At 31.8% G+C, this 17,178-nt stretch overlaps 1 protein-coding gene across 2 annotated transcripts in view; it reads right to left on the bottom strand.

Annotated features, from left to right (window-relative positions):
- Positions 1-17,178, bottom strand: part of LOC110033419 (DNA-directed RNA polymerase I subunit 2) — a 109,191-nt gene that overhangs the window by 61,323 nt on the left and 30,690 nt on the right. For both annotated transcript variants that reach the window (XM_020737388.1, XM_020737389.1), the window contains 4 exons: positions 12,042-12,198; positions 11,917-11,969; positions 11,750-11,823; positions 11,485-11,602 (listed from right to left, as the gene is read on the bottom strand). In XM_020737388.1, the coding sequence (XP_020593047.1) occupies positions 11,485-11,602; positions 11,750-11,823; positions 11,917-11,969; positions 12,042-12,198 (402 nt within the window). The remainder of the gene's footprint in view (positions 1-11,484; positions 11,603-11,749; positions 11,824-11,916; positions 11,970-12,041; positions 12,199-17,178) is intronic.

Here is a 17,178-nt window from a genome sequence, read left to right as displayed (position 1 = left end):
AAACAATATATATATTTATGTGATTGAGACTTCTAAATGTTATATAAATCAATAACAAAGTTTGGATGTCAGATGTGTAAATACAAGATAAATAAGTATTTGACGAGACTCAATAAATTACCAACCAGTATTTTATATAAATAAGTATATATAAATTGTGTGGTATGTATGCAAATTCCCAAAAAAAATCTAGCAACTGCACTCAATAAATTACCAACCAGTATGAAAGGGAAGAACAAGATAAATAAGTAATGAAGTTCTACTCCAATGATAACAAAGAACTAAAAGCGCATGGATCAAGGCTCTATACAGTCATATCAAGGCACACGCATTAAGTCTTTGTACCATTAGATCAAGGCATACGGACCGAAGCTCTTAGATCTGTCTCTCTATGACCCTCAAATTGTAATGCATCTACTTCCCTATAGGATTGTTGTCCGTAATTATTCTTCTCTCCTTGTTTGATTTAATGCTATTTTGTAATGTCTCTTAGAGCAGTATATATACATTCCCACCCTTGTACAAAGAAGTGAATAAAAATTCTTGAGGGCTTTACTTATTACTTATTGCTTAGAATATATCAAAATGAGTTTAGGGTAATCCATCTAACCTTTGTTATTATTCTCTAAGGTTAGGGTTTCCAATTCCAATCTTATCCCTTTTTTCAAATTCTCTTTCCTTTCATGATGTTGGGTTCTTTGACATTCCTTCAAAAAACTCAATCATGACTAATGGTGCAAAATAAAACCAAAGGAGAGTATTTCAAGCATCTTATCGCTTTAACAGAAAAAATTACCTTACTTGGTCTCAAATTGTGACGAGCATTCTAAAGGGAAAAGAAAATATCCAACACCTTAGGGATCTAACATTAGCCCAAAGACCCAATTTTTTTACTTTGGGAAGAAACTAATTTCATGATCATAACATGGTTATGGAAGACCATGCTACTGAAGATCACTGAACCATTACATTTCTCTCTACCACAAAAGAAATTTAGGATGTAGCTAAACAACTATACTCAAAGGTTTATTAGTAGAGTTGAATCACTACCAAGATCTCAAGATGTCCTGATGTGAAGATACGACGATCCATACAAAATTCATCGAGCGAGAAAGGATCTATGAGTTTTTGACGAGACTCGCCAATGAGTTTGACCTTGACCAAAATCGAATTCAAATCTTAAGCAAAGAAAATCTCCCTTCTCTGAATAAGCATTCTCTCTCGTTAGAAAGACAGTAATGGTCAATATTCCAGTCCTTGAAATATCTAGCATGACAATTCTGAATCCCAAGGTAAGGGACTATGTACCAAAGAACTTTCTCCAAAAGAAAGACAACATCATTCATTCAAAAGAAATCTCTAATGCAACTAATGCAAAAATAAAGGGCACACAAAAGAAAATGTTGGAAACTTCACGGAAAACCCCAATACCATAGAGAAAGTAAAGGAGAAAATAAAAAAGGACAGACTTGTCAGTGATGTCATAAGAATTCAATTTAGAAGAAATCAACAAATAAAAAAAAATTTTCAATTCCTTGAAAAAACCAAAAGGATCTTCCTCACTTGCTCAAATTGGTCACATTAAACATCGAAAATCTGATGATTCGATTACAAGAGTAGATTTTTTATGTTCAACTTATGTTAAGGCAGAAGTAGACCTATAAAAACTTGAGCATATTGTATAAATTTTGATCTTAATTTATTAGAATAAAATGAAAATAATACAAGGGAGAAAAAAGACTCATGTAGCGACCACACTAAGTGAGATAAAAGGTTTGTTGTTGTTGTAGTGTCTCTAGTAGTTTTTCTCCTCCATAGATTCAGGATTCAGGAGTCACTAACCGCATGATAAACCTGCCAATATATTTCAAACTTACAAACTCTGTCCTAACAATAGGAAAATAAAATTGCAGATGGAACTTTAAAAACGATAGTCGAACAAAGAGACAACTTAATCTCTCCCAATTTAACTTTCACTGATGTATTATATGTCCCACACCTTGCAGTTAATTTTTTATCTATTCATAAATATACAAAAAAAACCACAAATATAAAATAATATTTTTTACTGATTTTTGTGTTTTCAATATCTAACTACGACGAAGATGATTGGAAAGGCTAGAGAAAAAAATGTCTTATACTTTCTTGAAAATTGAGGTCAACTATCATATTAATTCACCTCTCATACTACCGACTACATCTGGACCCATCGTTATAAATTAGAACATACTCTCTCAAAAATCTTCTGTGTATGTTTCTTTCGCTTTTCATAAATACAAACATTAAAACTTACATTTTGAAACTTATGAAATTGCTAAACATTGCCATGTTTCCTTTCCTCAATGTAACTCCAAAACATTGTTAGCCATTTTGTATTAATTCTTGAGAACCCTCTAAAATTCCTGAGAACCCTCTGGAGTTACTGATTTCGCTACTTTTATTGATGACCGCACTCAAACGATATGGGTATATTTAATTAAACAAATATCTAATGTTATATTCACTGTTATGATAAAAAAAATCAATTTAATTCATAAATTGTATTTTTCTTAACTAATAATGTTTGTGATTATATTAATCACAAATTAACATCATTTTTGTCAAAGAAGTGTATTATCTGACAATATTTATATCCTGAAACTCCCCGACAAAATAGAGTGTAAGAAAAGGAAAATCATCAACTTTTGGGGATAAATATGGCACTTCTTCTAGATGATCAAATACTAAAATAATATCAGAGATTTGTTGTAACAGCTATTTATTTAATCAATAAAAAAATCTCAATAATAATTGATTTTAAAAGTCCATTAAATTATTTGAGAATTATTTCATGTGAACAACTTCTCAAAGATCCCTCCAAAAATTTTTGGATGCATTCCTTCAAGTTCATATCCATAAATAACATAGAGGAAATTTTGATCCAAAAACTCTCAAATGCATATTCATCGAATATTTTGTCATTAATGTTATCATTCGCCAACAAAAAAGATTATTCACGTCAATGGATGTCATATTTGATGAAAACCATAGCTTCTTCCCTCAAGTTCATCTTCAGTGGGAGAATTCTCATTTTAATAAATATATGTTTCATCTTGACATTCCTACAACAAAAAATCAATTAGGAGTTATACTAAGAAATAATTTATTCTTGTGAGCAATTATGAGGAAAAAATTATTTCCTTGAAGTAGAAGTTATTACTTTTCCTATCTTATATTTATTTCACTGGATAAGGAGTTAGATCATTTCCCATTATAAGCTCTCCTATTTTATGGAGATATTAGGAGTTATATCTTTCCTTCCATATTATTTTCTTTTTACTACTCTAAGATTCATGAAAAAGTTATGTATGCCCCTTTTTACATTAATGAAATATCATGTTTTATTCCGCATTATTCTGAATTTTCACATGCTACCATAGCCTAATTTCGTACACTAGTCACCAGTCTTCATTCCAGAACTGTTGGACTCTCTTCCTCCCATCCTCCGTGCAAGAAGGGAGGAATACTTCGGTATTTGAAATAGCGATTTTTATTTTTTCTTCTTCACCTTCTCCTTCCCTCGTCGGCTTTAAAGGCAACGTCATTGTCAATCTTGTCACATGCAGCGTCATGATGTCTATCATCTCTACCACCATCGGACTCCCTTTCTGTCATTATCTCTACAGGAAGGTAGGGATGTTATTCTCCCACACCGATCTGTTTTCTTACAATGCTTTGGCGTTGGAGGATCTTTGAAATCTTAACTTGTACTGTGGATGTGAGATCTCTACTCAAGATGGCGTCTTTGGAAGCTTCCGTGAAGAGCAGTGGTGCTAATGGCAATGGAGATAGCCTCTCTTCGTCGTGCACAGATTGTCTGTCTATCAGGAAAGAGGCATAGGAGAATATACAGCGAGCTCTAGCATGTGAGCCCCGGCCCTCTATTATCGATCCCGCACGTGGGTGAATGGGTGTTCATACAGAGCAGGTTGAGGCATCGACGAATCAAGTGCCTGACCACCAGATGATGGTCTGCAATCTTCCTTCCAAAATACTCTGTCGTGTGGTTAAGTTTGAGTTGAAGGATGAGTTGGATCTAAAAGCAAGTGCGAGTTAGATGGTTCACGACACGTTAATTAAGATAAAAATGAGATGGATCTGAGCCTTACCTTTAAGCGATCGTGTCGCGAGGGCATCTGCGGGTCCTGTGTGATGAATATGGATGGAGATAATGGGTTGGCGTGCCTCACTATGATCTGCTCAGAGAGTTGTACAGTAACTACGATCACGCCACTATTGCACATGTTTGTCATCAAGGACCTTGTGGTGGACATGACCAAATTCTACGTGCAGTATAAGAGCGTGGAGTCATGGCTGAAGTGTAAGGACCTGCTTGCAGTGTTGGGGAAGGAGAATCACCAGGACAAGGACGACTGAGCAAAGTTGGGCGGCATGTACAAGTGCATTCTTTGTGCTTGTTGTACCACATCTTGCCCTAGCTACCGCGACTTGGTCAGATAGCTTAGAATTAACAAAATAGGAACTACAGTCATATGATATTAACATCTAGAGCTTCCATTTCAGCTAACTTGGTCAGACTCTCCTCCATAGCTTTCATTTCAGCTGACCCTCTACATAAACCCTTCCCACAGCATGTCCTCTAGAGTTTTTTCCTACATGGAGGCCTGATCTTGAGTTTTTTTTCTACAAATCATACCCTGCATCTTTTTCCAATTGGTTGTCTACTTCCCAGCAAACTCCCCTACAGTATTACCTATAGGAGTCTTCCACCTATCTACAGACACTACAGAAACTACAGCCAAAGAAAACCGCAGTATGAGAGGAAGACTTCAAGCTCTGCCCTCAATATCTTCCTCGCCCATTGTTTGGTGTTGTCAAATCCAAGTTAAATTTGATTTTCAATCATGTTTCAACTTGAGGAGTGTTATGAGTCATACTAGAAAATAATTTATTCATGTGAGAAATTATGAGAAATAAATTATTCCCTTGAATTAGGAGTTATTTCCTTTCCTATTTTATATTTATTTTATTGGATTAGGAGTTAGATATTTTTCATAATTTAAGTTTTCATATTTTATTGAGATATCAGAAATTTTTTTTTTTTTTTTCATATTATTTTTTTTAGTGTCTTTCCTATTCTAGGATTCATTAAAGGGTTATTTATACCCTTTTTTTACATCAATGAAATATCATGTTTTATTACGCCTTATTATGAATTTCAACAGTCCTTCAAATATAAAATTTGCATCGACTATCCCCCATCAGAGCTATACAAGAAGGAACAAGTGTAACCAAGATCTCCAACAATTCCAACACTCAAAACTATTACCAAAGAAAACTACTCAACCCACTACAACTCATTTATAGCACATCTTTTAATACAAATCATTTCATAAATTATCTCCATCTCATAAAACTTTTTTAATCAACATCAACACCAATCATATTTTCATTCCACAAATTTTATTTGAGGCACTTGAAAATAAAAATTGGAAGGAATTCATGAGAGGAGATTAATGTCTTAGAAAAAAATCGTACATGGGAGAGCACTGAATTACCAGAAGAAAAAATGGTAAAATGCAAATAAATTTTCAAAGTGACATACTATACATATGGGGTTATCATGAAATTTTTGTTCATGTGGCAAAAATGAAGATTTTGCATTCTAATATCTCTAGCAGCCAATTATTGGTGGTCTATACAGCAATATGATGTTAAAAATATTTAACCTTATGATATCGAAGAAGAGGTCTATATGAATCCACAACCAAGACTTTATAGCTCTTTTAGAAAGAATTAGGTATGTAAATTGAAAAGGACCATATATGGACGAAAACAATCACCAAGAGTTTGATTTGGCAAATTGTGGAAGAAGCTGGATACAAACAAAGTCAAGGACAACATGCTCTCTTCATAAAGTACTCCCTTGATGGTAAAATTTTAATTTTTATTCTGTATATTGATGATATGATTAATATAGAAGATAACAAAAAAGAAACTCTCAGAAAAAGATTTTATGAAGAATTTGAAATTAAAGAGAGATGAAAACTCAAACAATTTTTGAGAATATAAGTGACTCAATCTAATGTAGGAATATTTCTCTCTCAACAAAAAATATGTTATATGTATCTTAAAAAAGATAAAGATAACAAAGTGTAAGCCATATGAAACTCTGACTTAACCAGGACAAAAAAACTGGACCTCGATGGAGTTGATGTAGATACGTGACAATATCAAAGGTTAGTGGAAAATTAATCTAATTAATCCACTAATCTCATGCGTATCCAAACATTGCATTAGTGGTAAGTCTAGTTAGTCAATTCAAACATAAACTTAAAGATTCACGCCTTTAAGCCACTTATAGAACCTTCATATATCACAAATCAAGCCCAGGAAAATGAATTTTATACAAAAGACATGGCATCCTACAAGTTGAAGGATACAAAGATGCAGACTATGTGAGATCACCGGTGTATAGAAAGTCTACCTTTGGGTAATATACATTCTTAACTCGGAGAAGCAAGAAAAAAAGTGTTGTTTCAAGATTAATTGTTAAAACTGAATTTAGAGTCAATGTGCAAGAGAATTTTAAGCTTCTATGGGCTAAAAATATATTAGACGATTTAAAAATCAAGTGAAAAAAGCTTATAAAAATATATTGTGATAACAAATCAGCTATCAATAATACACAATCCAGTACAACGTGATCGTACAAAGCATGTTGAAGTTGTAGGCACTTTATAAAAGAGAGACTTAAAAGAGGCAAGCTTTGTATTTCATGCGTCAGCAGAAAATCAACTAGCTGAAGAATTGTTCAAAGGACTCTGCAACCCAACATTTAAAAATATCATAAGCAAATCTAGAATGGTTGATTTCTATGACTCTACCATCCAGTTTGAGGAGAGAGTTGAATTTCAACTTGAATTATAAAAAACTTAAGCCCCACAGATTAAGGTTTTGTACCATTAGATCAAGGAACAGAGATCAAGTCTTTATATCGTTAGATCGAGGCTCTGTATCGTTAAATCTCTCTCTATAACTTTCAAATTGTAATTCACGTGCTTTCCCATGGGATCAATATCCCTGATTATTCTTCCCTCCTTTTTTTTATTAATTCTTATTTTGTAATGGCTCCAGGATTTGTATACATGCATTCCCTCTTGTACAAAAAAGTGAATGAAAATTCTCGAGAGCTTTTCTCATTACTTAATTTCTACATATAATATTATTAAATAGACCAAATAAAACAATTCCTCAAAAACTGAACAATAATATTGAGACTGCAATAATCCAAAAATTAACATTAGTGGCATTTGAAAATTTAGCTTAGATAAAATTCATGCCCAACAATATCAAAGTCAGCAACTAACTACAGATTATCACCTTTTTTTAGAGTATCATAATACCTAGTACACCCACATATCTTAAATAAACATGCAATTATAATCATTAAATAGATAACATAAATTATAACCAGTCAAAAAATACATCTTAAGGTATCATAGTTAGAACTCAAGTAAGAAAAGGAACTTTCGAGTTGTACAAAAGTGATCTCAGAATCAAGCGCAGTCAGAATGAGCAAAACAATCAAAGGCTTGAAAGAGCCAAATATAAGCTAACATTCATGAAATCACCCCTAAGTCATGCCCGTGAATTTACGAATTTCAAAACCAATATCCCTCTACCATAATGATTTTTTTCTAATTTACTCTAGCACTCTGAACCACAATTATTGCAATCATCAGCACACTCCCTCCCCCAAATTGCTATTGCTAGTAAGTGAAACAATGATCAAATTTCTCCCTCTCTCCAACTGAAAGCCAGCTTGTTTCATTTCTTAAACCAATTAATTCCCCCTCCCCATCTCTTTATTTCCCCTACACAACACCCACTCCCCTCCTTACCTCTCCTTCCATTCAAACAAAATAACCATTCTTCCCCTAGCTAAAAATGAATAATATGACTAAAAAGTTTTACAATATTACAAAGCCTCATGCCCATCATACCCGCACAATACTTCATTGTCAACCTACTCATCTTGCAAAACTAATTAATCATCCCCTTTTAATCAAGCAATGTTTGGCAACCAAATCAAACATATCAAAATACTACTCCAATTGTAGCTCCGACACTTTTAGGTCATGTAGTATCGATCATCTTTCGGATTTCAAAAATATAACAGCCTAATTTTGGGACCTATTTTTTATTAGTAAACTACCCTTCTAACTCTTCCCCTGTCAAATTTTGGGTCAATAATCGTAACTGTGAAGGCAGCATGACCAGATTTAAAGTCCAAATCACGTACGCAGCGCTGCGTACGATTTCGATGTTATACGGAGGGTATAAAGGGGTTATAGGGTATAACCCCTTGTAACCTCCATATAACCTAGTGTAACCTACTTGTAACCTACATATAAGTTTCGTGCTTCTGTTATCATATATTAAGAATTTATTAGTAGGTTAAAAGTAAGTTACAGCAGATTACATGGAGGTTACAAGGAGTTATATCGCAGATATAACCCCCTTATACCCTCGGTATAACCTCAAAATTGTACACAGCGCTGCGTACCTCTATTGTACGCAAATTTTTTCCCAATATTTGAGCCCAATGAAGTACTTCAAATTTTACTTTGATCAAAATAAAAAATGCTACAAATCTAATCTATTAAGAGATTTTATAGAAAAGATTTCAAAAGAATTAAATAATTCTTAAGAATATGATTATGAAACATAAATCAAAGCACCGCAAGCCACCAATTTAAGGCCTCAGTCAGGAGACTTTGTACTTTCTAATATTATTTCAAGACAGGTGAATATCACTCAAGTCTTTGAAATTCAGTTCATGAAACACGTAAGTCCACACTTTCACAACCCTCCATTTTAGCCCTTATCACTTTTCCAATTTATAAATTAGTCTCAGGGATTAAAAATGGTTTTAACAAAAAACCATTATTCTAACAGCACATTTTTTCATTAATTTAGCCTTATCTGACTGAATTCTTTACTTAAATATAAATGTTATAAACATTGTGACCAAAGTACCCTATTTCAAATATGAATATCTATCTCCAAATGAAATGTTGGTCCACAAAAATGTCCTCCACTTCCCAATTTATTATCATACTAAAGAAATAGATTCTTTTGTCAGTCCCTTATCAGCTCGTGGTTTCACTAGTGGAATCAAAGTTCAAGCATAGAAGAACCATTTCTAAGGACCGAAACACATGTGAACCGAAGGCTCAATCAACTCTATCTAGCCAGATGACCTCCCATAAAGTTCTATCAACCATTTTTACTATTGCATGTGTGAATAAGAGATAATGCTCTAATTGAGCTTGAAGAACAAATTCCTTGCCATTGCCTATAGCCATCAGTAAATTCTTTCATTAACATATCAGAGTCTTTCAAGTTCTATGACCTCTTGCCTTTATGGGTATATATGCCAATAGCACGGATAATCCACTCACAATCAATAAAAAAGAGAAAAAATGGCAGGAAAGTATATTTTTTGGCAAAGAAAAATAAAACAGGTGGATTAAAATGTATATTTAGTGGCAAAATTGCATAGAGAGAAATTACTCATGATATTGACTTTGGATACTAGATTCCCTTAAGTGTCAAATATGAAATTTTGGAGAATATCAAAGAATTGAAAGATAAAATCACTAAAATATCACACGTTAAAACATTCTCATGTTCTATTTATAGGATATTGAAAGTGAACATTAGCATTAGGATGTTCAAATTATTGAATTACCAATAAATTATCTATAATTTGTTATTGTGCTGTGTTTAAAATAATATATGCAATCTTATGGCTCTAAAATAACTTTGCACCATGATGTGTTATTCATAATTGAAAAATATTTTCTATTATAATCAAAGTCAACCTCCTTCCAGTGTGCTCTCTTTTCAAAAAGCAATTCCAACAATATGCATTTGCATGGCTAGCTCTTAAATTAGCAATGATTTAAACAGTTTCACAATTTTGCCTATTATCTCCTACAATGTGTTCTTTTACTTTTTCCACTACTTTGGGGATTCTTCTAGCAACTAAGGCTAGTTTGGATACTCTGTAATAATAGCTTATGAGCTGACCTCTATAAAAGCCTATAATACGAAAAATTAAGTTATCTTCCACGACTTCCATGTAGTCCTGCAATTAATATCATAAGGATCAATTATTTCTGCAATGAAATAAAATTAAAATAGAAATCGTGTTGTCTAAACTCAATCACATACTCATGAACTGACCGCTCATACCATTAATTGAATTTCTACCACCAAATATAACTCTTCCCCAGGGAGATGGAATAAAACTGAGACCTATATAATCTCTTAAAATATCGCCTCTTATTTGCCCAAAGATTATATCGAATAACATTTTCAATCAAGATTTTTTTACGTAGAAATCTACTAATAAAAAGGGATATCTGATTCAAAGTTTTCAAACAAATTTTCACCGTATAACCATTCATTGAATCATCTGACATGTATAACACTAGTTTAGCAACCATCTTGACAATAAGTGAATGCATAACTAATCTCCCCAATGTGGTAATGGTTCTTCTTATTTTTCATAAATGCCCTCGAGAAACTCAAGAACCATACCAAGATCAATGGACGAATCCACCATGATTTCTAGGACAGTAATGCCTGAAATTGAGCCATTTGATCCATTGTAACCTCTAATAATTTTTTTACATTTATAATCTAATATAATTCTCATTTGAGGCATCGTCTTCTCTTTGCATTAAGACTACTTCCTCTACAGTCCCTTGATCATTAAGTGTTCCTTAAAATCTAACCTTTCTAAGTCATTCACTCTACTTTTAAAGGGAATAGCCACGATATGATAGCAAACTTTATCAAAAACCATCATGATAGCATTGATGTTTAAAACCTTTTATTATCTCTAATGGTTTTAGCTGCAATTCAGCTGAAGCTTTGGAGAATCTTTTAGGTATTTAGTTGAGATTCAAGGCCCATTGTTTGGTATTTAAACCTCATTTGGGGTCCCTACCTTAGGTTTTGATGAGTTTTTTTGGGAATTTGTTCGCCTTGAGTCTAGATATAAACAAATTTGTTGAAAAAATAAGTCTAAGAATAAGACTATATGCATGTACATATGTCCTTTCCCTTGCATAAAATGCAACCCTATTCACTAGATTGAGTAGCTGAAAACACGCTAAAAAAAACTGACAAAAAAAAAGAAAATGTAATCTGGAAGACGACTACAGTTATGAAGAACCTATCTTTCTAGTTCTCAAAAGCTATTATTACTAGAAGGTGAAATAATTCAAATTAATCTATATAAATATCATCACTTGTCAACTATATTCAAGACACTTAAAAATTTCAAATTAATTCATTTCTATCAGCAAGTATCATATTGAACATAATAAAATTAGAGCAAACACACACAATACAAATAGATAAAAGACAGCAAAAAAATTACTCAAGTTATAGAGTAATGCAATACACCTTTAGATAGATAGTTATAATATGTCCAATAAGCAGAACTTCCATATTTTGTAGAGCATCCACATTATCAGGGGCGGCAGTCTGATCAACAAGCGCAAAGAGTTTCTGCAGCATAAAACTAGAAAGACAAACAATGTATTACAACAAACTTATCAACAGAATCATGCACAAGCATTAACAAATACTTAATATTAGCCAATCTAAGGTTTGATCCACATAATGGAGAAATATCACAGAGTATGGAAATATGGAAACAGTAACTAACATCAATAAATTAAACTTCTCATGGTTGTTATTAAGATGCACGAGAATGTAACCTCTCAAAACAGCCTCACCAACCTACATAAAAAAAGGAGAAAGAATTGAATATCAATCAAAACGCCAGAAAATTGAAATTGCACGCAGGAATGATGTAAAATGTGATCAGCTTACAAAAGTATCACTTTCATTATCAAATTTAGAAAAGGCAGGTCTGAAGATCTTTCCTACAAATAATACAATATATCAAGACAAAATCTACCATTGAAATTGAAAGATTTCAATGTTCCAGTGAATACCAATATGTTCAAGGCATTGACTGCGGGTTTGGAGAGATGGTTCTAGTTCATTCATAATTATTCGATCCCTTCCAACCGCACCTTCGTCTTTTTTGTACTTTTCATTACAGCAAGCCAAGCTCACACAAATTTCACGATCATTAGTCTCAATGAGAGCCTGTCAATGAATCTAATCAGAAAATCCACAAAAAAATTAATAATTGGCGTGAATGTTAATAACAGAAAATGTCATTTTAAATATCATAAGCTAAATCAGTTAAGCAAAATAAAACTTATAAGTAATCCTGATTCGAAAATCTAAGTCATAAATTATCTTGGCAAAATAAAACTTATAAGTAATCCTGATTCGAAAAACTTAGAAAAACATAAGTATAAGTAAAACTATCCAAAAATATCTACGAATACCAGAATAACAAAATAAAATAACAGACTAAACTACAATAAAATGTTTCAGCTTAACCCTCCAATATGAAAAATAAGTCATAAATTATCTTGGAAATAATTAGTCACATCACGTGTGCAGAATTGAAAAAAAAAATAACATAGAATCATCAATGGCATCCAGTTTCCTACCCCCATACTGAAAAACAAATAGACATGAATGATAAGTAAAAAAAATTATGACAAAAGACTTGTATGAAAAAATTATGACAGAAGACTTGTATAAAAAATTGAGTAAATGCAACCTAAAAATGTATTCAAAGTTAAAAATTATTCAAATCTGATCACCCAAATCCAAAATTATAATATATTCTATATAGAGTAATCAATATTTCTTAATAAATTATAATGACGGCATGATGTGGAATCCCTTTACCCTACCTGATATCGGTGCTGATACCACAGCTGACTACTGCTGTTTGAACTTTTCAGCAAATAGTTGCAGAAGTGCATAAGAGAATAAGATAAGGGAAATGACTATACTCAAAACCATTTATTTTTCATTTTTCAGCAATGAAAATCCAAATGAGCACTTCAACATCAGTGAACTCAGCTTACACCTATAACAGCACCAACATATAGAAATTCAAAGGTTTTAAACTCCCTAACACTGTTAGATATCAAACAAAGGAGATGCAAAATCCTTGGTCCTACAAAATCTTAATACCAAAATGCATTGAGCAAAAATCATATCCTTAGACCAAAAATGACAAATAAAATGTTGCACTGTGCCGGTAGCTTTACTATTGGATTAAGATAAACAATCATGATGTTAGGTACTGGCGTTGATCTCCAATCTACGAGAAGACAGATCAGTTATAAATGAAAAGAATTAAAAATTCACATTTTCAGTGGATGAACAGCATAAAGTTCTGATGTGGTCGATGTGTCACCGAATATTCAAACAGTGGTACATTTGGGACCAACCAGCATTTATCTCCCATAAAAAGTTATGTTTTTAAAGCTTAAGCCAGCTTTTAAAAGTTCTAGTACAGAAAGAAAAGAACATTAATATAATTACTTATACAAGTATAAAGTGCAAAGCCTCGTAACCTTAACGAAGTGGAAACATATGGCTCCGGTAGAAGCTGGGCTGAGGTAAATGTACAAGGAGAAAGAGAGTAAGGAAAGAAGAAGAAGAGAAGAGAAGCAGAGGAAAAGAAGAAGAAGAAGAGAAGAGTAAGCAGAGGAGAAGAAGAAGAATAAGTTGTAAATTTAAGATAAAATTCTTTTTTTTTATTATTTTCATTTGAGAAAAGATTCCAAATCGAAGTGATAGACTTCGCTGTTCGTAAAAAGAAGAGTTATTTTAAGATAAAATGTATTCTGAGGTTAATTTGATTTGGAATTAAATTATAAGCCATGAAATACTATAAATTCAGAAATTTGCCGTTTTAAATTTATAAAAAAGAAAAGATTTTGTGGTAAAAGTACTGAGAAAGTTGGTCATGCTGTCATGAATTGGGTAAGATAATTTATAATTCAGCTAGTAAATTTTGTTTAATTTTATAGGTAATTAGATATGTAAGGTATAAGAAATATTTTATTTTATAAAGTGTACATTATAGTTATACGAGGCATGATAAAAATGATAATGCAACATTTTTTAAAATATGATACGCATGTATTTAAAGCATTTGAAGTATATTAACATGTTATTAAAATGATAAAAAGGCAAATAATACTTTTAAGGTACAAATAATGCGCTTTCTTAAATTTTATGTAAAATATGAAGGCTAAAAATATTCAAATGTTCAAAAATGAAAATCAAAAGAGCTTAAGAAGTTAAGTATGTGAATGGGATGGAAACAAGTACAAGATAGCCAATATGGGCAGGGCGATAAAGTTAAGCCAATTTCAAAACAAAAGTGTCCTTAAATATTATATTTATAATACCTATACAGATATGGAGATAATGATAAGCCCACACAGAGGTAAAAGTGTCAACATGCTAACATGTTTATGATACTTATAAAAAGCCCTCAAATTGATATATTTATAATACCTATACAGGTACAATGATAAAACTGAGCCCTAAGAAAGAAAATAGGTTCCTCAATGTATAGCTTTTGAGCTTTAATAGCTAATAAACCAAGTCTACAGACTTTATACATTATAAAGCTAGAGCACAATCTTTGACCGTAAGTAATAAATAAAATGCGAAAAAAGGTTTATAAATAGATTAGTCTAATGTGATGACACATCTACAAGCAACTAAAATAATATTTATAATATTTTATTAAAATTTCTTTCAATTAGATATCACATTTCCAATTAGATCAACTATTATGCAGCACATTTCATTTAAAAAAGATTACTAGAAATTGGACTAATCCACCATGTTTATTGAACATCTAAACTTATCAAATATTGCGTTTGATTATTATTCAAGGAAAAAAAAGGCCAAGGCTTAACCAAAGTAAACATCAAATTTTGATCAGTTACCCTTTATTTTAATATCAAATTTTGATGTAAAAGAAAGCACGATCAGATATGTATATGATGAAAATTTTGAATGTTATGTAAATAAACTATTATATTTATTAGAAGATATATAAATGAATAAATGAAAACTCTTAGAATGCTTCCACATGATTGACTTATGTTAATTATTTGATCAGATATGACAATGTTGTAAAAGGGTGTGCGCCAGGGCGTATAACAAGGAGCCCCCTCAGCCCAATTTGCACGGGACAGCATAGCTTTTCAAAATGGAATGTGTTATTTGTGTCATAAAGCAGGATTTATGTACATACAATTTAATTCTAATATATTTATATCTCAAACATCAAAAATTTAATATTTATTTATGTGAAACTCAATTTTTTAACATCATATTAAAAAAATACTACTAATACTATTTTTTTAAAATAAAATACAACTTTTTATGAATATGTACTGATGTGACAATAACACAAAATTTTATATATATAATGAAGTTTACATACATACTACAAAGTACTTAGATGTTTACATATTTAATATATATATATATATATATATGGGGCATAAATCTGTCCATGACCACACATTGTGTCATAGCACATTAGTGAACTTCATTCCTTTGCTAAAATGATAATGCAAATCATGTTTTACTCGGTTATTATGATATTGATGAAGGAAATAAGAATTTTTACTCATGAAGATGATCATGAGGATGATGATGATTCCTTAGATGACTAATTTAATCGTTTATAAAAATACGTTACTAAGTGCTTGAATTTAAGTGTTATTTTTGTTGTTTTAATTATCATATCATTTCATCTTTCAATTTAATATTATTTCATAATTATCAACATTTTTAAATTTGTTTAATATTTTGCATCGTATTTAAAATGGTACGAGCAACGCCAAACGTTAAACGCTATGCCTCCGCAAATACCTGTGTGCTATAGTGGGCCATTTTCCATTGACAAATATGTGTTGGATTTGGATCCAAGTGAATTAAAATTATGTTATATGAAACTAATTGGGTTGGTCTAAGTGTTCAACTTTATCAATAAGTGTTCTAGCTTGATATAATTTCAAAATGATTGATGTTGATGAATTCAATCAATCGAGTTTTATCTGGCTTTATATGTCTTTCGATCGAATAGAGGGGCCATCAAGGGGTGCAAAACCCTAATTTGACATTTCATATTTCACCCAAAGAGAATTATCAATGAGCACAAACTATTTTTCAATTTTTTTTCCTTACATAATATCAATGCTCTTTCACCTTCTAATTGCATCATTTGGTGTATAAAGTGTGGGTTCTAAAAATTTACGCCCAAACCTCCCCAAAATAAATGAGTGTTTTATGAAGAAGTTCGGATTATTATTTTTAAAAGGCAAATGAAATTATAGATAGATAATACCCAAAGGTTTCACCCTCATTTTGTGAAAACTTTAATAGCTAGCATTCGATGTAATCCATAAGCACAAGCCATATTAGTTAATTACTATTCAGAAAATGAGAGAACACATTCGATAAGAGTTAGTGATTAGAGCGTTGATTGATGAACATACGATAGCAACAATTGAAGGTTCAGATTAGAATATATTGTGAGCTTAAAAGAAAATGGTTGAGGGATTGATAACAAGCTTGATTAAGATATCAAGATTTTGTCATCTAGATTATCATGAACCCGGGTGCCTAATTAGTCAAACAAGGTAGTCTACCTAACCTAACTGAACGATCCTTGTCATTCAGTAGTCATGAGTTATTTTATCCAAAAAAATCTTGTAGACTGTGATAGATAATTTTCTAAAGAGGAAAATTTAAGTTGATCTTAACTTGCAGTATATTTTGTGTCCAATTAGATATAGCCTATGATTGACAACTTAAATTAGAGAAAAATAACGAGAAACATATGGCTACAATCATGATTGTAGTATAGTGGAGCCCATTGGTCAAATTATCATATCAGACTGCTTTAATCATAATACTTTTTTATGTCTACAGATAAAACCACTCAGACAGAGAACTTGATTAATGTCCTTGTTTGTGTAGATCATTTTATATGTGAATATATATATCTGCTATGACATGGGCTCCTTGTTAGTTCGAATTAACCTCAAATTCATCATTGTTAACAAATGATAGTGCAGGGAGAATGAGATTTTGCTTAGGTTTTTAAGTGAATTTTCCTTAAATGTTTCTTGATTTTATAATTTAAATTTTTAACTTAATGAATAAACCCTTTAGTTGACATTC

Source organism: Phalaenopsis equestris, unplaced genomic scaffold (assembly GCF_001263595.1).
Source record: "Phalaenopsis equestris unplaced genomic scaffold, ASM126359v1 Scaffold001176, whole genome shotgun sequence".
Taxonomy (NCBI): Eukaryota; Viridiplantae; Streptophyta; class Magnoliopsida; order Asparagales; family Orchidaceae; genus Phalaenopsis; species Phalaenopsis equestris.
This window is presented reverse-complemented; position numbering and strand designations above follow the sequence as displayed.